General features: G+C 37.7%; 1 protein-coding gene across 6 annotated transcripts in view; it reads right to left on the reverse strand.

Annotated features, from left to right (window-relative positions):
• Window positions 1–24,715, reverse strand: part of LOC306871388 (kelch-like protein 13) — a gene marked incomplete at its 5' end in the record, with an annotated part of 55,165 nt that overhangs the window by 10,190 nt on the left and 20,260 nt on the right. For 2 of the 6 annotated variants that reach the window (XM_079419258.1, XM_079419259.1), the window contains 3 exons: window positions 500–632; window positions 3,343–3,487; window positions 6,671–6,745. In XM_079419258.1, the coding sequence (XP_079275384.1) occupies window positions 500–632; window positions 3,343–3,487; window positions 6,671–6,745 (353 nt within the window). Of the gene's footprint in view, window positions 1–499; window positions 633–3,342; window positions 3,488–6,670; window positions 6,746–17,123; window positions 17,633–24,715 lie in introns of those variants that run through there. The other 4 variants (XM_079419262.1, XM_079419261.1, XM_079419263.1 and 1 more) reach the window with 3 other exon arrangements.

Raw genomic sequence — 24,715 nt, forward strand, 5'->3', positions numbered from 1 at the left:
TCTCATCTTTTTTCACCTCTCTTTCTTTGTTCTTTCTTCCCAAGAAACAGAGTGCACTTCTGAGAGAGAGAGAGAGAGAGAGAGAGAGAGAGAGAGAGAGAGAGAGAGAGAGAGAGAGAGAGGGCGAGTGAGGGACGGGGTGAATGGAGGGAGAATCAGGAACATCCTGAGCTCTGAGGGAAAGTTTCTGGTGTGACTAAATGAGACTGACATGTTACTGATATTTACACGATTAACGAAGTAAAAAAGCAAAAAAAAAAAGCAAAAGAAGATTTAAAGTGACAGTGCTAAACACAAACAAAAACAAATTAGTACAGCATAGTGCATCAACATTATCTGTTTATTACTAACTTAACTGGAGTCTCTCTTCTCTTTGACCTCTCGGTTCCAAAACACCTCAGGTTTTTTTCTTATTCCTTCCTTTATCCCTTCCTCACCTGGAAACTTGGCTTCACCTCACCTAATCCTTTTTTATCCCATGTCTTGTTCTCTCACTCACCTGTAAACATGGCTTTAAAGTAGTCGCTGGAGGAGGCCATCATGGCTCGGTGAACAGGAAATGCCTCATCCCCATCTCCCGCCACCAACGTGACATCACACAGCAGGCCCTCTATCCTCAACTGGTCAAAACCCTGAGAGACAGAGGGAAGAAAATAAAACAGAGGACTGACAAACATTTCTATAATGCACTTAATGAATTTAACTGAGGATGAGGAAAGAGATTGACCGAAATGGTCTCGAGGTAAAAAAACAATAAAAACACTAAAGCATCTGTTATCACCCATAAAAACAGAGTGTGACTGTTAAGGAGCTGTATCATTACTATGCGTCCCATGAGCGTCATTTCTGAATAAAAGATTGTGGGGTTAATTAATGAACAGGAGGTCAGATGCATGAGCGGACTGCAGCAGAGATGGGTTCCCACGGCACAGACGAGCCATAATTAACAGGACAGAGCCATCGTCCACTCGCACGCACACACTCCAAGCCGCTGTGTCAGGCTCAATACAGAAGCATGTGATAGGACATTAAATAGGGCACAGTCCAATCAGTGCTGCACTCACCGAAATTACACATAAGCTTTTTAAGCAGCAAACACTTTACTACACGCTCTGAGCTGGAGTTTAACTGACATGCCTCGATAAACGTGGAAAAGACAACAGGCTGTCTTTACCTGCCTCAAAACATCAGCGTCTGATAAAATCTAAAACTAAAAGCTTTGCTTGTGATGTGCCTCGTTCATAAGTCGCTTTGGATAAAAGCGTCTGCTAAATGTCTAAATGTAAAATGTAGAAGATAACAATGCTGCATCTGATATGACAGTAAAAGCATTTTTGGTTGAGGCGCCTACATTAACAAACACTGTGTGTGGGTTGTATGTTTGTTGTGTCACTATGGAATAATTTATATTAAAATAATATTTCGAAAATACTTTTACATTAATATCATTATTATGATGACAATATTAAAATAAATAAGCACAAATTTGCAGCATTTTTACAAAATAAATGGATGTACTCTACAATACAAAACATATGCTAAAACACACAAACCTGGTTCCTCGACTAAAACTCTAATTCTGTGTATGTTTGGTATGTGAGGACACACAGAGCCTGGGGATAAACATCCAATCAAATGAACTGAGTGCGGTTTCCCAACAAATCACTGGAATGAATCAAATCATTTTTCCAGTGGTTAGTGATATTGTAGGGTACAGAGGGCTGCTGTGCTTTAGGACACATGTGCCATGTGACAGATTCAAATTGAAATTAAGTCATCATCTCAGAGCGGCTGTCTTTTTATTTTATTTATTTTTTATTTAACCTTTATTTAACCAGAAGAGACTCTCTGAGATTAAAAATCTCTTTCGCAGGAGTGTCCTGGCCAAAATGGGCAGCAATACATCAATTTCATCACAGAATGTTACAACACAAACAAGCTAAAGACACTTAAAAACAGTTACATATCATTGAGTCGATTTCCATTTGCCGAATGACAGCTTTAAAATGATCCAAAGACAGCAAATTCTGTAATTTCAATTTCGACTGCAGAAGATTCCAGTCAGTCGGAGCTGCGTACATAAAAGCCTTTTTACCTAATTCAGATCGAAGGAACAGAAAGAGTATAACAATTTTGTGAGCGAAGAAAGTATTTCTCGACGATTTTCTGTTTTAAAAGACAGCAGAGATATGAGGGCAACAACCCCAAAATGGCTTTATAAATAATTAAATACCAGTGCGGCTGTCTTCAACTTCAGCTTCTTTCAAATATTGTTTATCTGTGGTATTCTGATTTAACAAACTGATTCGATCTTAATAAACTGCAATTTGAAGTTCCTATAAACACAATTCACCTCCTCTAACAGCAGTAGCTGATTTCAGCCAGAATGCCAATCAGGTGATGGATGAAAGCTGTCATTGACATTGTGATAGGAGGAATCAAGAGTGACCTCATCACGTCAACATAAATTGTCATTGCTAATGACATCTAGGAATCACGCAATACATTAATTTGTCTTATCCCATGTAAACAAACAGTGAACCTACACTACTGTTCAAAAGTTTAGGGTTGATAAGATTTTTCAGTGTTTTTAAAAGAAGTCCCAAAAAGGCTGCATTTATTTGATAAATAATACAGCAAAAAAGTATCTTTTGTAAAAAGATGCTTTTGGTGGAAAAAACTAACATTTTTATTTCTCACAGACCAGTCTAAGCATGTGAAGAGAAATGTTTTATTTATCAAAAATGTTCCTGTCTGCCAGTCAAAAAACAGCAATGTTCTGATAGTGCCACAGTTTGTAAAATGGATATCATTTAGAATTATAATTAATATTAGAAATATAGCCATTATTACAATGCTTCGCTAAGTTTTAAACTAACATATTATTATATAAAAATAGTCCACTGAAGAGGACATTGTGCATCAGAGAGGGTTAAATATATATGAACAGATGCACACAAACAAAGGGAATCAGGTGACCTTTACTTATTGATCGGACTGCAATGACTCACTGGCAAATTCCAATTAAATTCTCACCTTTGTTCCCAACAAGCACATGCTGACACTTGTCAGGTGACCCGCAGGTAAGTGCTAATGAATGTTCTCTTGGACTTCAGGCAGGACTGAGCCCACCACCAATGAGGATGATGATCATAATATTATCATCTTTGTGTGTGAACTAAAGCCTGACTGCCAGAAACAGCAGAGATGACCTTCACAGTCTCTTCCAAACACACACACAAACTCTAACGTGTGATATGATGCCGGAATGGCAGATGGTGACACCCCACATACCCACCCTGACATTTAGTAAAAGACATATGCAATCTCACACACACTCACCTGTAAAACCACAGAGCTGTGTGTGTTGCTGGTAAAGAAGCGTGTGTTTCCCGTTTTTGAGGCCTGCAAGTGGGAGGAAAGCCCCATTTCACTGCATCCCAGCGACACCTTCATCATCTGAGCATCATCATCTTCCACCAGTGATCTGTCCATCAGAGAAAGAGAGAGAAGAAAGGTTAATATGTGGAAATAACAAGCTTGAGAGGGGTACAGTCAGCACTGTGTAAAAAGACCAAACCTGTTTTGACTGCAAACACAATATTGATTCATTAGATTTGAAGCAGATGTGGTGCATTATGATTCGACACGAGTACAGCACAGAAACCCTCCTCAAATGATCAACACAGACACATTTGATATATATATATATATATATATATATATATATATATATATATATATATATATATATATAATACACAAATGAACGTTCACAATACAAAACGCATATAGAATAGTTTCCCCACTACTACACAGTCAAGATCTCAGAAACGATAGGCTTCTTAGTGTAAAGAACCTAACTAATATTTATGAGAAATCTTGTTTTGCAGATTGACTAAAGCCGAGATTTTTTTTTCTGTTTGGGCATGTTAACCTTTCTTTTTAGGGCACATGTATATACAAAAGCATCATGAAACCCAATTAAACTGGTCTATGTTCCTTCAGATGTTGCGTTCAGCTTGCTCGGCCTTTTCTAAGCCTAATAGTGAAAAAGCAACAGTCAAAACAGTTTAAGATCAACCACTGCTCTAGATAACAGAGGAACAAAACCAGAGAGACACTTATCTCTTTTGATTTCTTCGTTCTCTTTCTGATATAACTGAAGTGTATATTTAATGTAGTTGTGACAAATAGCACATGACATTGTCACTGGTAGCATCACATATGAGATGTCAGTTTCAATCTCTCAGAAAAGTGGCACTGGTCACAAAAATTTGATATTGCGATTTTGTTCCTCATTTGTCATTACACTGAACTATAGCGCTCTAAAACAAAGGACTGCTTAAAAGTTTGGGGTCAGAATGTTTTTTTTTTAAAGAAATTAATAATATTTTTAGCAGGGATGCATTAAACTGATCATAAGTGACAGTAAAGACATTTTTGATGTTACAAAAGATTTACAAAAGGTTCTTTTGATCCTTCTGTTTAAAGTGTCCTGAAAAAACATCATAGTTTTCACAAAAATATTAAGCAGAACAACTGTTTTTAACACTGATACTATGAAATGTTTCCAAATATTAACAAATATAGAGTCATGTGACACTTAAGACTGAATTAATGGCTGCTGAAAATTTAGCTTTGTCATTACAGCAATGCATTACATTTTAAAATGAATATAAAACAGTTTTTTAAATTGCAATAATATTTCACAATATTACGGTTTTTACTGTACATTTAATCAAATAAATGCAGCCTTGGTATTTTTGACTTCACCGAAAAAAAGAAAAAAAAAATTACTGACCCCAAACTTTCGAATGGTAGTGTTTGAATGGTAGACTTCATAAATATTCACCCCCTTTAATGCAATACACATAAATACTCTCTGGAGCAACTGACTGGTTTCAGACATCTTATATATTAATACACCAGTGTCTGGTCAGTCCAACTACTGTGCCAAAACTGGCCATGAAGAGAGAGAGAGCGAGAGAGAGAGCGAGAGAGAGAGAGAGAGAGAGAGAGAGAGAGAGAGAGAGAGAGAGAGAGAGAGAGAGAGAGAGAACTCCTGAAACCGCTCCTGTAAACTTAAAAGCACAAGTCAAGGGATGGACACAAGAATATTTCCAAGCCAGTGAATATCTACTGGAGTACGATTAAAATGAGGGTAAGAAAGAGACCGTTGGGGGAGACCGCCTAGAGACCAATGACAGCTCTGAAGGAGTTACAAGCTTCAGTGCTTGCCCAGGTGCTTTAGCAGAGAGTGGCAAAGGTAAAAGACACTGTTCAGAAATGTCACATGACATCTCTGCTACAGTTTGCCAGGATGTGGGAGACACCGAGGACAGCTGGATGAAGGTTCTGTGGTCTGATGAGAGTAAAATAGATTTTTGGCTGTCATACTAATATTTGGCACCAGCCATTAAACTGACTCAGAAAAACACTGTGGTCCTCATTCTTGAGAGATAATTCTGGGTACACCTAGAAGGCTTGAGAGGGTAAAAGGAATACGTCCGATGGAGGGGGTGAATACTTTTTACAGATACTATATAATTCACCATATTTTAGGTTCTGGAGAAGACAAATTCAAGATAAAGTTTAATGGCAAGTTTTCACTTACATACAAGCTGTTAAGAGGCATAGCTGTCTTTGACAATCAAAGACAAAGTAATTTGAATTCACAACACTCTAATATCACTTTCATCGATTTGATTGGTCATACTATTGTTCCTGCAATTTAATTTAAACCTTCCAGTGCTACAGTTCCTAATAAAATTTCCAGCCAGGTGGCTGAGTTTTATTTACTTACTGAAGCTAATTTGTTTTCGCAATTGGTGCTTGGCGAGTGTTAATTCTGGACCCTGTAAGCATATAAAATGATGCATAATTAAAAAGGCCTCATAATAAGCACTTACTGTTACTCTGGGGCTAAGCAAAGATGGCCTCTAAAGATTCTAAAGTTTTATGAATGAGGGCTTGGGACAAGACTTCAATGAACAACCAGGCACTTTGACGCCTATTTCTTCCCCTCACAGCTTCAAGCTTCATGTTTTAACAAGAATATCTAACCAAGATATCCAACCAGGACGTATTGCCCTTTCATCCGGATTTACACCATCTTGGATGAAAGGAATGTGGGTCAGGGGTTTTGGGATCAATCATGCTGTAGCACAAACTCTGAAGGTATGGGTTAACAAGATGAAAGAAAAACAGTATTGTGACACAAATGTCACGATACAGAAACAATACACTAGTAGCACTTATTTTCCATTTAAAAGCATTGACTATTGGAAACTACATTACCCATAATTCTGTGAAGAAATCTCCACTAATCAGAGATTTCCAAAAAAATAAAAAAATTAGCACCCAACCCCTAAGATCACACAGTCAAGCACCAAACCCGCTGAAAAAGTAGATAGTCACTGTTGCTCTCTTTTGCAACCAAAAATGATGAACTGTATCATGACCCAAGTATCAACATAGAATGGTGATGAAGGAACATAGATGATTCCCAGTTCAACTGAGGTTTAGAGGAAGGGTCAAGGCAGGTCAGGGAGTCAATACTAGACAATGAAAAATTGGTCAAATTAAAGGTTTAAAAAAAATTGAGATAAGCCAAAATGGCAGGCACAGTCACATGACACAGATCACAGTCAGCTGATTGGTGCATTACCCTGTCAGGTGATAGGTTGGAGATGCAGCAAGCAGAGAGTGGGTGGTCCACCCCACAAACGAGTGCTGGTGGCTGCTAAAAACAATGAGAGATATAGCATCACTAAATACATGCACATTCCCAGAAAACATGCAAACACACATAGCACTAAGTGTACGCTGCACAGACACACAAATGACAAGTGTCAATCGACAAACTCAAGAACAGGACAGACAGAGAGCGAGAAATCACGATGGTATTCATTCAATTAAGCAGTTTAGATTGAACTGAGCCTCTAAATTACTGACAAATTAAATGATGATTGTAGTGAAGCAAATCGGCTTGATGAAGACAACTTGAGAGAACAAGGGCAAGCAAAAGAGCATTAGCTTAACAGCATTCTTAATAATTCTGTATTATGGAGAACAGGAAGAACAGAGCTGAATGAGACAAGAGAACAGCTGGCCTGTCACACACTCACACACACACACACACACACAGACGGACCTCGACATATTCTGCTTTGATTAACCAACATCCTTTTCAACACTCCTGGACCAGATCGCTGCCTGTTAATTAGGATTTGATCGCACACACACACGCACACATTTTTGCTCTTTTTCTCCTGATTCAGATCTCTGCAAATCAGTTCAGTCACCCTGGGTATTCACTCCTTAGAGAGGAGAATTAGAAACCCACCTGAGGTCTGTCTGATAATGACACATCAAACATTAGCAAATGGGTGAAAAGAGAGCGAGTGAGAGAGAGAGAGGTGATGGGTTTGATATTATAAAATGTGTTTTTGCAGCTAAATATAACTGGCATTCTGTTGTGCCCTTTCTAGACTGTTCTTCCTAAAAAGACATAGTGAAGGACGACTTTAAATCTAGGACAAAAGGCTTGAGGGAAGGAACATATACCTGCTGTTAGAGGAACCGCAGATTCAAGACTTTAAGTTTTGATACTCCAACTGGAGCAATGCAAGAACAAGGTGTCGATTTTGTCGATTACAGGAAAGGGTTACAGGAATTTTCCAGGAACAGCTTAAGCTCTTTCGACTGTATCCACGTCATGTTGTCAGTTACCTCAGGATATCATGTCAACTCTCCCCCTCAGGTTATAAAAACAGGAAACACAGTAATGCACTTACAATGGAAGTCTTTTATACTCAGCAAGGGTGCATTTATTTGCTCAAATACAATTTAAAATAACACTATACTATTTAAAATATATTTTAAAATTGAACTTATTCCTGTGAAGGCAAAGCTGAATTTACTCCAGTCTTCAGTCGTCATGATCCTTAAGTGATAATTTTAATATGCTGATTTGGTGTTCAAAGTTAAAAACAGTTGCGCTGCTTAATAGTTTGCAGCTGTGATACATTTTTTTGAATTCTTTGATGAACAGAAAGTTCAAAGAACAGCATTTATTTTAATAGATTTTTTATAACAATGTAAATGCATTTACTGCCACTTTTGATCAATGTAATGTGTCCTTACTGAAGTTGAATTTGAAGCCAAATTGTCTACTTTTCTAAGTGAATGAACATCTGATTACACTGATGTTATTTTGTTGATAAATAACGTGACTAATATGCCACTTGTTATTTTATCATCCAGTGTAGGAGCGTGTGTGTGGCTTCACACTACTGATGTAAAAGTGCATGTAAGGACTGAGTAATTTGTAGGCAGAAATGTGGGGTTAATTTTTTTTGTTTTAATGCATATTGAAATTACATAAAAATCCTCCCGATTTCATGCCAGGGTGTGCGTGACTCACATGGCAACTCAGATTCGCTCTGTGACACACACAAACAGATTTATCCCCCATATAATGAGGAGATTGGAGTGTTGATTGAAAGGGTGAGGATACAGAGACAGCTGACTGTGATGAAGAGCTCAGATTAAGCATGAAACAATGAGATCAAACGAGCACAACAGACTACAAGAGACATTTCTGTTCAAAATTGGGGAGGAAAAAAAAAAAAAAAAAACACAGTCCAAAAATAATTCACATGAAGAGGATGCTGCTACAGCAAAATACGAAAACAGTGAATGTCATTAAAAAATTAACAAGAATTTTTTTTAACCCATAAGTGACCTCCATCAAAAGCCCTAATGCTAATATATCCACAGTATAGAATAATGTGACAATATGATGTAAATTATTTTATTAGGGCCGGGACTTTAACGCGTTAATTTAGATTAATTAATTACACAAAAATAACGCGTTAAATTTTTTTAACGCATTTTAATCGCACTTATTTTTGCACCGCGGAACGTTTCTCACTGGATGAGTTTCGGCGGACCGATTATAGTGGAGCACCAACTAGCGCAAAGAACGGACTTGCGTTCTCGTGGAGAGACCGGTCTTGCCAAGCTTCCTTGGAAGAACGAACTCGGAAGGACGCGAGAACACAGAACGCACACTTATGAGAACTGAGATGTACTGCATTCCTGCTTAACTGACCGCATAGTCTCAGCATAAGCAGCGACCAATGAACAATAAATATTACAAAATGTCATAACTTATTAAAACATTTCATACTATTATAGATATTACTTTCATATAATTGTATTGTTTTATTTTACAGCGTTATATGTTTTACTGTTAAGATTCATTTTAATATGCCAATAAAAATGCAGACTTTCTCCGGGTCTTATAACTTTATTAAAATTAACCAAAACAAAACGATAAATGTTTACTTTCAACTTGAAGAGCCGTTAAGTATTTGTGAGAGCGACTTTAAAGCTTACAGGCTTCCGTACACCGGCCACCCACAGCGTTTTCTGGGATTTCTAACGGCTCGATTCTCTCAAGTCTGCACTCGATGCATCCTCAGTTTCAAGAACATATCCGGGCACTTTCATGCATCCTCTGTACTTGCGTTCTTGAGAATTGGAACTGAACTTCGACGGTTAATGATGACGTAGAACGAGAACACAAGGACGCAAGATCGCTGAAGAACGCATATTGAGAAACAGCCAAAAACAAACCACAGTGAACATGGACAAAGAAGCTGATGAGACCGCTTTGGTTGGCCCTGTGGATGGGACATTTAAAAATCCATATAAAAAAACTTACTTCTCACTGTTCTCAGGTCAAATATTTATATGCGATTAAAATGCGATTAATTTCGATTAATTAATTACAAAGCCTCTAATTAATTAGATTAATTTTTTTAATCGAGTCCCGGCCCTATATTTTATATATACACTAAACTGAATTGAGAAATATGCAAATAAATTAAAGTACAATGAAGCTTTTTTGCCATAAAAATATTTTTTTATATTGTTAAATAATAGGTAAATTAAAACAAAAACACGTTTGAACAATTTAATGCATCCTTGCTGAAAGTATTAATCGTTTAAATTTTTTCAAGCAATTTTATTGTTTTTAACAAATATATATGATGTATTTTCCTAATATTCTATTCCAGGCCTAACAATGCATATTAGATCATAAAAAATGCAGAGATTTGATTTTTAAAGTTTTACAATATTGCTTTTTTGCCATATGAATGTTTTTAAATCATTTCAGGAAAAAATGCCTTAACTAAAGCATACATTAATAAAGAAAAATCAGCTCAATATTACCCTTTTCTGGAAAATTTCTGACACCTGTGAATGACTGATGACAGAACGGTAAGGTTGATTTCAGATCAGTGTAAACACAGCTGAAGTCACAGTTACTAAATAGTACCATACAGCACAAATGTCACGCAATAAACAAAAACAACGTATCCAAGTGGGAAAAACTGAGATCCCTGCAGCTCAACATTTTTCATTTAATTTCCCAAACTATAAACCAGCATCTCACATCTGGCATTTTACATTGTGCATAAAGGCTCCTTATGGATGTGTGCTGAAGCGTACCCAGTGCATTTGTTTGTGCTTGTGTTTCCACTGACTCCCATAATGTTGTACAGATCTTTCTGTAGTCAAAGAAGGTGTTATGTTGTTTCCATTAGTTATTGAGAGAACCCAGCAACATCCATCTCTTTGCATCTTTTTGAAGTTAGCATGAAATCAAAAGGTCTGTTATCCAACTGTGGTGACATCTTTGATTCAAACACACGATTATATGATGCTAATTACAGTGGAACTTTAGAGTATTGACCAAGGGCTGCTCACAATTTCTTCATCAATGTGACTTAAATCTGTGTCTGTAACACTTCAACCATTTTTTTAATGAAACAATGTGCTTATTATTTGCAAAATGACTCTGCATTTGCAGCATGGCTTTGGTAAACCTTAGGCCCAACTCAATGGAGCACATGCAGTGCTGTTTATGTCAACACGTGACCACTCAGGGACGTCCAGCTGCTACAATTATGAATTGTTCCGAACTTAAACTGGGTTCAAAGGAGTTATGCTTTATTTTTTTAATCACACATGCAGGGAGATGAACACAAGCCATCTGCTGTAGAAGTTCTGCATCTGTTTTACAATCAGAATCAGAAATGATCATCTATTCAGTTTTTGTAAAACTTTGTGAAAGAGTGAGTGTCTCAAAGTTATAAATTATGGATTTATAAATATTACAACCTTGTGAAATTAAACAGCCTGAGAAGATGTGAGAAAATATATCAGCATTAATGCCTTTACACATAACAGTTTAAATCACTACTCAAAAAATACATAATTGAACTCCTTTTTTTTTTCAATTGCTGTATCTGAGTTGATCACACAGTAAACTAAAGCTAAAAAGAAGTACTACATTTCCATTTCCATTCCTCCACTTCACCTTCACACACACCTAGGCCATTCCTCTTTCCTTCTCCGATCTTTCTCTTCATCTTTCATTCTCTCCTCATCTCTTTTTTTCTATCCCATTTCTTCCTCTCTCCAACCCTCTTCTGCAACCTCCTCCCTCATCTGGGGTGATATTGAGGTGAAAATTGGATTCCTGCATTTCCTCTCTGATGCATTATGATTAAACCATTGTGAATAAATAAAGACGGATACATACAAAAAGAGTGATAGTAGGTCAGAAAGTGAAAATGTGACAAATCAGCTGCCTTCCCTCTTCCGCCAGGTTAATGCCAGAGGAAGTGTAGACTCATTACATGATGAATATGGTTTTGAAATTATGTATGGTGTGCATGTCACATTAGTTCAGAGACAGCAGTGAAGGTGTGGGAGTACAACTACCTTAAGAAATCATAAGGAAAGAAACTTTACGTCTCCTGACTGGCAAGAACATGAGTGAGTTTTACCAAACAACACACTGCTGCAGAACTGACTTATTCAATATAATCCAATTAATACAAATCACACGTAGCACCCAAAATTAACACTTACCAAGTGCCAAATGAAAGTACAAATTGGCTTTAGGAGTTATTGGGAGTTACTCACCAGTTGGCTGATAGCTTTATTAAGAACTGCAGGGTCCAAAATGAACTTTAACTCACCGGCCAATAGCAGGGAGAGTGTGTGCCATAAATATTACCTAACAGTTATGAAACAGTATGTTGCATTATTTTTGAGTCAAGAGCCATGACAATATTTTTAATTATTTTACTAGTATTTTTTTTCATTTGTTTTTTTTACATGCGCGACAAATGCCACATTGTGACAGGTTCGGTTTCACTAGAAACTGTCTCATCTCTTATAAGAGTGACCTACACTGTTTGGTACACATATGCAAGGCATTGAACTAAGTTTGGAGTCAGTATGATTAGGTATAAAATAATACCTAATAAAGTTTCATAGCCAGTAGAAATATTCATGAGCAGTAAATTCTCTCAATGCAACCACCATTGACAGGTGTGGCAGAAAGTTAATTTTGGACCCTGCTCACATGTCATACCGTGTGGCACAGTGGGAGCTGGTGAGGTCAACATGATCAAAACAGCTAGCCAAAGGCTGTTTCTAATAAAAATACTTTAGATCTGTAAACCTGTACCACTATATTATTACTCAAAACACGCCTCAACACCCGTCAGAAAACAAACTTTCATTTAGGTAAAGGATTGTTTTTTTTTTTTTGTTTTTTTAATAAAACAAATGCACACATTTTGGAAAAAAATATATAGAACTATACCCAAGTGTTTGAATGTCCTGCAAATAATGTACTGTAATCACAACATGGAACTGAAAAACAAAAATAAGAATCATATTGATACTTTGTGATGCCCTTTAGCAGTCAATCAAAGTGGACAGACATTTTAACAACTGTAAAAAATTAATATTTGATATGAATTTGCAAGCAATAACGTATGAAAATATTACTGACTGAAACAATACAAAACATTAATTCATTGGATTGTACAGCAAAACTAGGTGCACTAAATACACTTAGCATACAGGACTCCATCCCTACTTGCAGTTCAGTGTGGAAGAAACTGATCTTCAATGTCATATTTAATTATATTTGAAATAGCTTTTATCTTGAAAAGATAAACAAAAAAAAAACAAACCCAGATGTAAAACATACTAGAGAAAACAGCTGGTGGCCTCCTCCAAACAGAATTTCTACTGAAAGTTAGTGTACAAAAAACAAACAAACAAACATAAAAATTAATAAAGCAGCCTTCTCTCAGTCTGCGGCAGCAAGAAGCCTGATACATCCAGCCCTTTCATGTGAGATCACAAGGTAGAAATGAAAAGCTGAAACACAGACAGAATTCAACGTGAAAGGTGAATGTGAAAACGACGAACTGCTGTCTGTTTCTGTCGACATTTCAATGGGTTTGACACTGTCTTCACAGGAGACTAAAGCACATGAGACAAGTGCTGGCAGCAAAACAAACACACCCTGAATTTCCTGGACAAACCTGACACCAACAATTTCAGGTTAAACTTTCATCATCATAATGTCTACCAAGGTCAAGGCCAAGGTCCTTTAGCAGCAGATGAGCAGGACTTTAGATCTGTCATGACTGTCTTCACTTGTGACAACACAAACACACACCCCTGTGTGCGTCATTCCTTTCCCCTCTGCGGCAGAAGCTCTCCGGGTGTCACTCCTCATCACTCTTTAAAGCTGAAGCCCAAGAATCCTTCAAGTCACACAAATATAAGAAAGTTCTTTTTTTCTTGAATGTGCCCTTAGGACTGTGTTTGGGTTTTGTTGTGATGTATGCTCGTTCATATGTCCACTTAAAATTGTTTGCAATTTATTGAGCAAGTATTTTATTGCATATGGACACCTCTCCCTTGCCCTACCGAGCGTGAAATCCTCACTACAGGCAGTGGATATATTTAGAGGTGAGGTAACATTTCAGGAGTACACTCAACTAAATGAATCCTCACCTTCCTAACACCACATGCACTTTAACGACAATGGAAAGATACACATGACATTTTTTTAGGAAAAAAACTAAACAAAACCTCAAAGTCCATTCTCACCAACAATAGTAGTTATAACACTAATGATATATATATTAGGGCTGCATAATTTGGAGGGAAATGAGTTTGTGTGGAGCAGCATTTACCGCAAATCGAGCCGTTTTCATATACTGCAGACATTGTTGGAAAATCTTCACTCTTAAAGCCACAGCACATATTTATCTAATTAAACTGCAGCCTTTGCAATCTGATAAAACACACAAAGCCACATTGCAATTTCAGTTTTATTACGATTAATCTTGCAGCCGTAATTCATGCCCACACCAGTTGATGATAATATTCTGTGTATTAAAAGTGTGCACTGCAGTTATGTCATCTGCCGATTTAAATGCTCAGGCTCATTAAGTTGTAGATTCTGACTGGATGTCAATGTAGTATTGTTCCATCAGCTAGAAAAATAAATTCTGAAAGAGATTCCTATGATATTGTTCCTCTGTGTCATCATAGTTGAGGTGTGGACTTCTGTATTCTCTTAGAATTAAACAATTATTCAAACTTCACAGTTCTTCCTCGGCGTGAATGTGCAAACTCTCACAAGTATTTTTTTTAGCAGCTGGCAAAAACATTCTGTTGTTCAATATATTCGGTCTCAATACACACTCACACAAAAAGAGAATGAATCATGTGTCCAAGAGGAATCTCTCCTCCCATTAAGAAACTACAGAGACCACAGCTCACCCTGTAATCACACACAACACACAGCCAAAGCAGTAAAAATAGACTTTGTTTTTACTGGGCAAGGTTTGACTGGGAGGGGCGACAGCAGGGTCAGGAACTCAACACTGTAATCCACAACCCCAAACCTTAAATCTGAGAAGATGCAGACACATATACATAAATATAGTTTATTGATTCTCAAGGGGAAATTTAGGAGGACTGTATATGCACAATAGAGTTACGGCTAGAAAGACAGAAATACAGACAGACAGGATAAAGAAACTATTATCAAAACAAAACCACTTTCAAACGAAGACAGATATAGGCTAGCATATGATTAGCAAGACAGACCAGCGTTTTAAACTCTTGCATCACAGTTAATTCAGATCGCTCCCGCAAACAGCTGGTCATGGTTTCAACTTTGCACCTGAGGAAAATTAAGATCTAAAATGAATAAAAAGAGATAAATTGCAATACGGTCTTATCAGATAATGTAGAGATCATAAAATTAGAACTGGATAGACTTTGAACAGAGACATATAAGCCTAATAAGTGCTGTAACAGACCCAAATCATCACTGCTGCATAGTTGCATTTTTCCAGGTGCCAAATATGTTAATGTAGTGATTTCTGGTGCTATGGCAATTCTGCACGGTGTCTGAGATGTTAGCATGTCTTTAATAAGATCAGTCACAAACATGATCCCTGCACGAACTAATGTGTAGCGTCTTATTAACTCACTGTCATGCATTGTGTGCAACACATTTCTTCTCCCTCTTCATTTTCGTCCATTTTCTCCGCTGTTAAAGAAACTCTTAAGCCCCTTAAAAGTCCTCGTCCGTACTCCTAACAAGTTTGACCATAAGACCTCTTTTAAGGGTTAAGATGCTTTCTGAATTACTTTTTTCTTTACTATGATTTTTTCTTTAATTGTAAGAGTAAACGCCCACATTTCTAAGAATTTTCTTAGAATTTTGTCACTAGGAGCTACTTTTTGCATTAAAATTCTTCATGAATACGGGCCCTGGAATATATGTCCGCTTTCATTGGCCAAGGCCCACCCATGAGGCCGTTTGACCGACATGTCAAACAATCACAGTTCGTTTCGTTTGGCATCACGTTTCAGGGAGTGGAAATGTCGCCACAATAACAAACCGGTGTGTGAAACTCTTGGATGTATTTAAAAGATTATATTTGGCGCCACGGCATCTTTGTTTCCCGGCGGACCGAAAATAAATGCGACACTCGCGTCTCCCGGAAATCCGGTTTAATTCAACCAGTCAGATGATGACTTCGACATTCCTGAAGCGTTTCCAGAAAAGTGTGCCATATGCATCAGACGTTTAGCCAGCGATCCGTGGGCGTGACATCTGATGCTGAGACTATCATTGTCTCAACTTGTAAAAGGATGCTGCCACATGATGGGCTCCCTTCATTAGTACAAAATATCATCCCTTGAATCAGTCACATCTGGATTTTTGATTGCAACATTTGAAACATGCATTTTCTGCAGTATCTTTAAAACTATATGCAATGTGAAAAAGACTTGACTTTAAATGAATGATACTACATTTTTACATTAATTTATGATAGAATATATGAGAATCTTGAACATGATATAGAAAAAACATTAAATCCATCAAAATGCCTTTGTTTCCATGGCTGTTGACAAAAAAGGTTCAAAACTCATTTTATATTAGTATGTCTCATTACATTCAGTGGCTTGATGGTGCACTGGCTGGAAGTCGCTTGGAAAAAGCCCCACAAGTTAAGAAAACATATACAATAATAAAATGGGATTTGATAATTATCTTTTCAATAATAAAAGGTTTTCTTAATGGGTTCGTTTCAATGGGGCACTGATGTACATCACTCTAGCGCGCACTGATCCACAGAAGATCATGCTAAAGACACGCTGCTGCCTTTCTAGTACACATTGGAAGTTAGTCGTGCATTGGTGTATAAACCGTGCCGGGCGGAAGCGCTAGCGGTCATGTTCCGTGCATCATCCAGCATCAGTGCTGCATCCTCCAGCAGCCCACCGGGCCCCCACCCACCCACCACCGCCACAACACTAGCACTCCAATCCAGAGCGCACGACACGGCAGGACAAAAGACTGCTTCGCCGGCTGTTATCGCGGCCCGGTGCTTACTAGAGCTCATGAACAGAGCCGCAAGAAGGATTCAGAGTAGAGAAAGCACTATGTGGATTCAGAAAACTAGGCGGTGCGCGGAAGCACGCTAAACGTTGTAAAAATGGGTCTCAAGACCTCTCTAAACGTTCACAATTAGGTTACAGAGAAACGAAGGGAGGTGACACCGACCCTGAAACAAGCACAGCAGCAGCATCCTTAATGCACGAGTAAAGACGGAATATAAACACACTCACGCGCCCTCGGTTACTGACGGTCACATTTTAAAGCACACAAGCACGCACTTCGAGGCGTTAATATTACAGCTACTTACATGTATGCTGGCGAGAGTGGAGAGGACCTGGACGTTTTAAGGACGGGTACAGGAAATTTCCAGCTGACGGGCGAACCGCTTTTCCATTTCAACGGCATGTTTTTCCAGTCAGCACCTCTGAGATACAGCGCGAATGAGAATAGCCGTCAAGAGCGAGTTCATAAAGAGGCGACCAGCGCGGGCTTCCATCCCAGGCAGCCCTCACCGAAAGCAGGGAGGAGGAAGAGGAAAATAAAGAGGAGGATCAACCGCCGACACAGGCAGCTCTGTCTGAATACCGCAGAGAAGGTTGGCGAAAAACCGGGAGGAATGACACTTAAGCCTGAGCCGAGAGGAGAAAAGCAGGTGTGCCTGAGCCGAGCATCATCTCCTGAGAAAGAGAGAGGGATGATGATGATGATGATGGAGGGGAGGAAAAAAATAGACACCGTCGCGTCCGGTCAGTGCAAGGAAGAGGCATGCGCGGTCGGTGCACTGGATGTTCAGCTATAGTGCCACCTTGTTTGAATGCAGGCTGAGTATGGCAAGCCGTGATAACATTCATTCACTTATCTACTATCTATTGTAGGTTAATAGCATTTATTTTTAATAACTACAGAAACCCAACAAGCCCTGTAATATCTACTGTAATAGTACCTTTTCATTACACACTAATGTTTGCCATTAGCCTAAATTCTATGGTGATCTGTGCTTTACATATCAGCCACTTCTAATTAATGTTTATTGGTTGCTGCATTTAGTAGCATGTCATTAGTAGTCTACTAGTATTCACTGATAAGTTATGATTAACTGTTCAAACAGTTACTTTATCTATTGTGCTTTTCTTAGTAGCACTAGTTTTATATAAATTTCATTTTAAAACATTTTAAATTATACTAGTACGATTTTTTTAAACCATGAAGTAGCCATTCTGACTAGACACTAGATATGATTATTTACAAACCAATTATAATAAAATATATACTGTATATTACTAATAAACTAGGACATATATACATCTATCATGTACAGATATCTATGGAAAAACTATTGGAATGGTTACTGGTAACTGAGGCCCTGTTTACACGAGTGTGTTCACTGCGTTCCAGAAACGGTCTCCATCTACACAACACAACCTAAAACGCATGTCACATGACCATTCATGCAGAGGTACAACCATAGATATGTATTAGATGCTTTATTATTTAGATTAGAGGTTCTCAATCTTTTTTTCAGGAGACCCCTATTTTAACACTGAAAAATTTTAACGATCCCCATGCCCCCCCATTCAAACACACTAGCAGACATTAACTTCAATTTAATGTGACAGTCAGTTGTGTACGTTTCTAATAAATGCAAAAACAGTAGAATGCAAACAATTAGCTGCAACTTGCAACTACAGATTTTTTCCCAACAACAGGTTCCACTTATTTTCCTAATCCTGATGAACAAATAACAGCAGCTCATTTTATTCTGTTAATGTAAATATCAAACAAATCTATCCATTACACTTATTACCTTAACGTGTAACAACATGCAAGGGTTCACAAGGACAGATTTTTCTTTTCAGGCTGTGCTTTTAAACTGATAAACAAACAACAGAAGCAAATTAAAATCTACTAACATGAATATCATTTAATCAGAGAATTAATGTATTGTATTTTTTTTTTGTATTCTAAAAACATACACCAGTTAAAACACAACAATAACCACTGCATAACAACTATTTGCATATTTTAAGTTACGCGTGGGTTTTTTTCATGCCTTTTCTAGTGTTCCTGGTTGAATTAAAGCCCTTAATTGTTTTAATGTGGCTATTTAATGTGAACTCTGGGCCTGCATATCTAGGGCTAGAGATTGGATATTAGGCATACTTTTCGTGACAGCCAGACAAAAGTCACTGTGCACTTCCAGCTTGTTGCATGCCTTCGTTTTGATGGTCACCAGAGAACTAAAAGCAGTCTTGGACAGGTATGTTATGGCGAATGGCAGGAGGAGTCTGGTTGTAGCATGGTGCGCAAGCTTGGGTGTGACGTTGGGTCCTTTCACAAGCCAGAACCGTTTGTACCCGTGTTCGGTAAAGAATCTCCTCAGAAGAGAATTAAGACTTGACATCCAAGAGCTCGTCCTCCGCTTCTAAATACTCCATGTCCTCCTCCTGTGCGGTGAATGGGTCCATTACCCATGCGCATTTGGCGACATGTTCATCAACATCCGAAAATCGTGATTTCATCTCTTCCTGTAGCCGTTCGATGTGAAGTGTGAACTCTTTGCTCAAGGATTCAGGTAAATTTCCCCCAGTCTGTTTGAGAAGTGATGGAAAATGGTGTAGGTCTCGTTTTATCAGCTTATTCTTCCTGAAGTCCACTTTATGCACAAATGCATCAATAATTTCCTTGCATTCCAGCACATTTGCATCCGCGCTCTGCATGCGCTTGTTTGTTTCATTATAGAGGCTGAAAGTATCCGCCAGGTATGATGTTCTGATGGGAAATTCATCTGTCATTTCGTCAAACAGTTTCTGGTTGTTAATTTTCAGGAACTCCTTTATTTCTTTCAGTTTAATAAAACGAACCAACACTTGGCCTCTTGATAGCCAGCGCACTTCGGTATAAAGAAGGAGTGTCTGATGCACGAAGATTTGCTTGTTTACTGGACGGGCTTTAATAAAGTTAACAATCTTTACAACTTTCTTCATCGTTTCATTAAGTTCATCAGAGAGGTGTTTGCTGGCCAAGGCTTGACGGTGTATCACAGTGAAACACAAGACAGTGGGGAGCCTTTTCCTTCAAACATCATCATCTCTGATGTTCTGGGGTCTATTTGACAAAAGTTTTTTTATCCTTAGGAAAAATTCTCTGGGTTTACCAACCGTCTGTGGGTGTTTGGTGCTCTGATGTCTGCAGGACTTCATACTTTCATTCGCTAGTCTCTCACCACAGATTACAAATTAAATTCTCACCTTGTCCATCACTTCAATGAAACCGAATTTAAGATAACTGTCCAAATAAGCCCTTGTTTTCTTTTTAGCGCATTAATTTTCATCCTCTCCCCGGCGCTTTGCCATATTTTCGCTTTGCTTCGTCTTTTTTAAAAGTTACGTCTGTACATTCCCACTCTCTCGATACACTGCAAAAAATTCTGGAAGGAAATTTCTTCTCTTTTCATATATTATTTCAAGAATTATTTTTTTTTTTTTAAATATTCAGAATTTAATCATCATGCTGTTATAAATGAAAAAAAAAAAGTGCTATTGGCGACCCCTCGAAAATCATTAGCAACCCCTAGTGGGGGTCGCGACCCCCGGGTTGGGAACCACTGATTTAGATGACAGACGCGTCTATGTGCTTGGAGCGGTCGAATGGGGAATCTACCCATACACATCTATGGGTGCAACAATGAGCATGCTGTTATGGTTTACACGGTCGTCAAGGATACGCAGAGCGAATGTGGGCAGCCAAATGGAAAATAACAAATGGAAAATATACTAGTTAGAACTAAGCTGATATGTGAACACAGATCACTATTATTTCACAGTTACTATTAGGACGAGTGTTAACAAGCTAATAAGATTTAGTGTGTAATCAATATTTACAAGAATCTAGTAATAATTCATATTTACAAGTGAATAATTTATAGTCACTATCAGAATAAGTACTATTCTCAGATGTATAGTAATTAGTGAAAATTGAAAATAACAAAAAAAAAAGAAAAGAATTGCTAGTCAGTTTTAAGAATAGAAAAAATGTTAAACTGGCTTTCCATAGCTGAGGAGCGCTAGTGAGTGAGAGAGAGTCTCAGAGCTCAGATAAGAGTTTAATGACCTGGCATAAAATACAACACACGACTGCAGGCACAAGAAATATAAAAGCCAAGTATGATTCTATTGAACATTAAAGAACATCACTTCTGTTCCTCTATGTTGTATAATGGTGAAGAATTCCCCTCTGATGTCCATTATGAGAGACAGGTCTTTTCAAAACATCTCTAGCTAGGCGGCACAAGCAGGGCACAAACTCCACCGCGGGGCTCCTCACCCACTGCCGTGACAGCACATGTCAAAGAGGAGACAGAGGAAAAGAAAGAGCTACCACATTCGTTTCTGCGATTATGTCCGTCTTCATTTAAAGTGCTGACAAAAAGTCAGAGAAGATGTCCTTTAACTTATTCAGTCGCTTTCTGGATGTGCTTCATTGTTTAAAAACGTGACCAAGTGCGCCTCACATTCGGTCCAATGTGTTTAATGTTTAATAAGACACTATCAACAAGCAACCAAATGTTATAATAGTTAAAACTACGGCTTAAAAGAAATTGTGGTCAGCTATTCCTTTTATTCAGCAAGGATGCATTAAATGAATCTAAAGTGACAGTAAATTGTTGAAAAATATTTTTTTTAAAAATGCTCAATTTGAACTTTTTATTCATTAAAGTGAATCATCAAAGTGCAAACTGAATTATGTATATGGAAACACAGGGGAGAAGTAACATAAATATACACAACAAAGAGATTAAAAGTTCACGCAAGGCCTGCTATGGATCTTGTTATAAGCTTAGAAACAGAGAGATCATCGAGGCAATCTGTGAATTAATTCTAGTGTTTCAATAGCACAAGTCAGTTAACACTAAAACAATCTTTTGTTCACGTGTGTACCAGACAGCAGGTGCGATGCATTCAACCAAAGTAATCACACCCCAATGATCAAACAGCAAGAGATATAAACCGCATTTTAAGAGGACACACAGCGCCTCGAACTATAAGCCTGCAGCTCAGAACAGATGCGTCTCTGTCTGAAGTGATAAACTGGACAGTGAATCTGTTAACAGAAGCCTTCATTAGGAGTTAATCAGTGAAGGAACACTAACAGACACAACAACAAATTAACCACTCACTAAAATAAAAATCAATGTTGTTCTTTAGCTTACTTCTGACTCAACCCCCCCCCTCCAGCAACTATGGATTCTCCATTAAGGTATTACATAATGGTGACGATTAGCGGCTGCAAGGGTAAGCTAAACGACACAGAGAAGCTTAGCATGATGTCATTGCTTGTCTTTCTGCTTTTCTGATTTAAATTGTTTCTAGAAAATCTGGAATCTGAGTTGTGACCTTATCAAAAGCCACTCGCATCCGAATGAAGTTGACATGAAAGAAAGCTTATTTGCATTTCAAGACATGACACTGCAATTTTCCATGTTTCTAATCTTGTTGAGATGAGTGTTTGGAGTAGACAGGTGGACGGGGCAGAGAGGGCTTTACTGAACCCACGGACTGAATATGCATTGTAGATGAGAGTGCAAGGGTCTGGCAGTGGCCACTTCAAACACAGGTTCTAGTTAGCTCAATGATGAAGAGGTGAGCCAAGACATTGTCAAATTTAATTTCAGTCAAGCATGAAGCTCAAGTACATCCAAGAAGACAAAGACGCACAGACAGACAAATTCAGTGAACATCTTTAGTAGAATGGCCTGAAACAAGATGATGGTCCATGGAGGAGAACAAGTTCATACCTGTGAAGCCACCTTTCAGCAAAATTTACCTTCTTGACATTAAAATAGGCCGTTTACGCAGTTTGTGCAAATTCCAGTCATGTGATTCGTCACCTTTTTTTCCATTGGTCTGGAATTTGCAGGTATGCAAGTTAGCCAGTGAACACTCAAAAACTGAATAGTTCACAAAATTTAAATACTAAAGGTCATTGCACATAGAGTCCGAAATTTCCGTCCGAAATTTTTGCATGTTAAAAAATAAATACGACCTCATGTTGTGTCAATCACGTTTGCACACTGCCTTCGAAACTTTCGTCCGTCAAAAAAATTCAGATCAGGTTTGATTTTCTGCGGTTTTGCATCCGTAGCATGCATTTTGATAGGGAAGGATGGGGAATAGGAAAAAAAAATGGAAAACCGCTTGTGAAAATTTCAGACTCAGTGTGCAATGACCTTAAGGCTGGTTATTTATACACATCCATTTCGGTAAAAGTACAAACTTTAGAGTCATTTGTTTGCGAATCAGAGTTGACTGGTTGAACTGCATGTTTCTGATTTACTACAAAGAATCAGTTCAGGGTTTTGTTCATGAATTGTCAACACTGACTTCTTTTGCCATGGATGGGGCTGCGGCATAGATTAAGCAAAGCACAACTGCTGAAAACACTGACTACAGTTAAAGATCTTGAGACATCAAGAATCATTTTAAAAATTGTTTAAATTAAGAAATATTAATCAAGGGAAAAAAATACCCAGCCCTAGAAAACTCTGTCGTTTACTCTACTGCTTGCAGTTCCAAAACTGTATGACCTTCATTTTGCTGTGGAGCATAACATATATTTTTAAATGCTAGCTGACTTCATTACGCTTAAAAAGGATGTGTTGACGACAACACGATTAACACACCACTGTGTCTATATAAGGACAACACATTTCATGTTAATTTTAACTCAACCAATGAGTTAATTCTGATAACATTTATTTACACACTAATGTGTTATAGTTACACAATTAGTCTCAGTACATGTTATTTTTGAACCATTTGAACAAAATTTGTACACAAAAACATGTAGTTTATACTGAATTTATTAATCCTGCAACATTTACATAGTCAAAATGCAAAAATAAGTAAACAAATAAAAAAAATATATATATTTAATTTAATCATTAACAATGTCGCTTGAGTGAAAATCTCTTGAAGAGTTAATATCAAGTTTGTATTTTGAATTTTAAAAAAATATTCGACATCACATTTTTATTTATGTATTTTCATCAGCATGCAGGTGATGGTGAGATGAAGTTTCTTGTTTATCTGTCTGTCACATCAATAATTGTCACAAGCTTTTCAGGGGCGTCTTCCATTCAAAGCTGCAAGAGTGCAAATAAAGACATGTTATTTATACACATAACGAGTATAGCAAGCTAATGTTAGCTAGAAAGCCAAAAAAACTTAAGCGTCAGAGATAATGATAACGTCTTGGGGCATTTTACACAATACAAGGCACAGTGAGATCTATTCAGAGATGTGGTGAATGGCAGGAATTTCCTCATGTGAAACACTACAATGTGTCAATGATTAAGTAAATTGCACTCACAATAAATCTAACAACAAAAACCATAAATCTTGCTATTAGTAGGTTCCCACCACTAAAATCATGTAGCGTTAACACGTGCACGGCTCACAGTGCCATTCATAAGGAAGTTTTCTGGCTATCGCGTATGTGTAAAATGCCCCTCGACCATAATGATGACAAAGGATATTTTAAAATAGTCTAATGCCAATTACAAACATTTTTCTTACCTCCACACAGGGAAGATTTCCATTGATGATGAAAAGGTGAAGTGCGAAGAAACTAGCTTGTGAAAAGAATTACGGCTCATAATGTTTTAACACACAAAATGTGTTAAAATAGTCACAACACAAAAAAAGTGTGTTAAAAATGAATATCCTTTTTGAGTGTATAACAGTCAACAGCAAGAAGCAAGCAAGACGATGTGATTCACTCCAGTAGTACAACATGCTATAGGCCTATTTGTGTGTGCTTATATGGATAGTTCACCCAAACATCAAATTTGTGGTTAATTTACTCACCCTCAAGCCATCAAAGAATAACAGTACTTTTAGC

Source organism: Barbus barbus (genome assembly GCF_936440315.1).
Source record: "Barbus barbus genome assembly, chromosome: 6".
Lineage (NCBI taxonomy): Eukaryota > Metazoa > Chordata > Actinopteri > Cypriniformes > Cyprinidae > Barbus > Barbus barbus.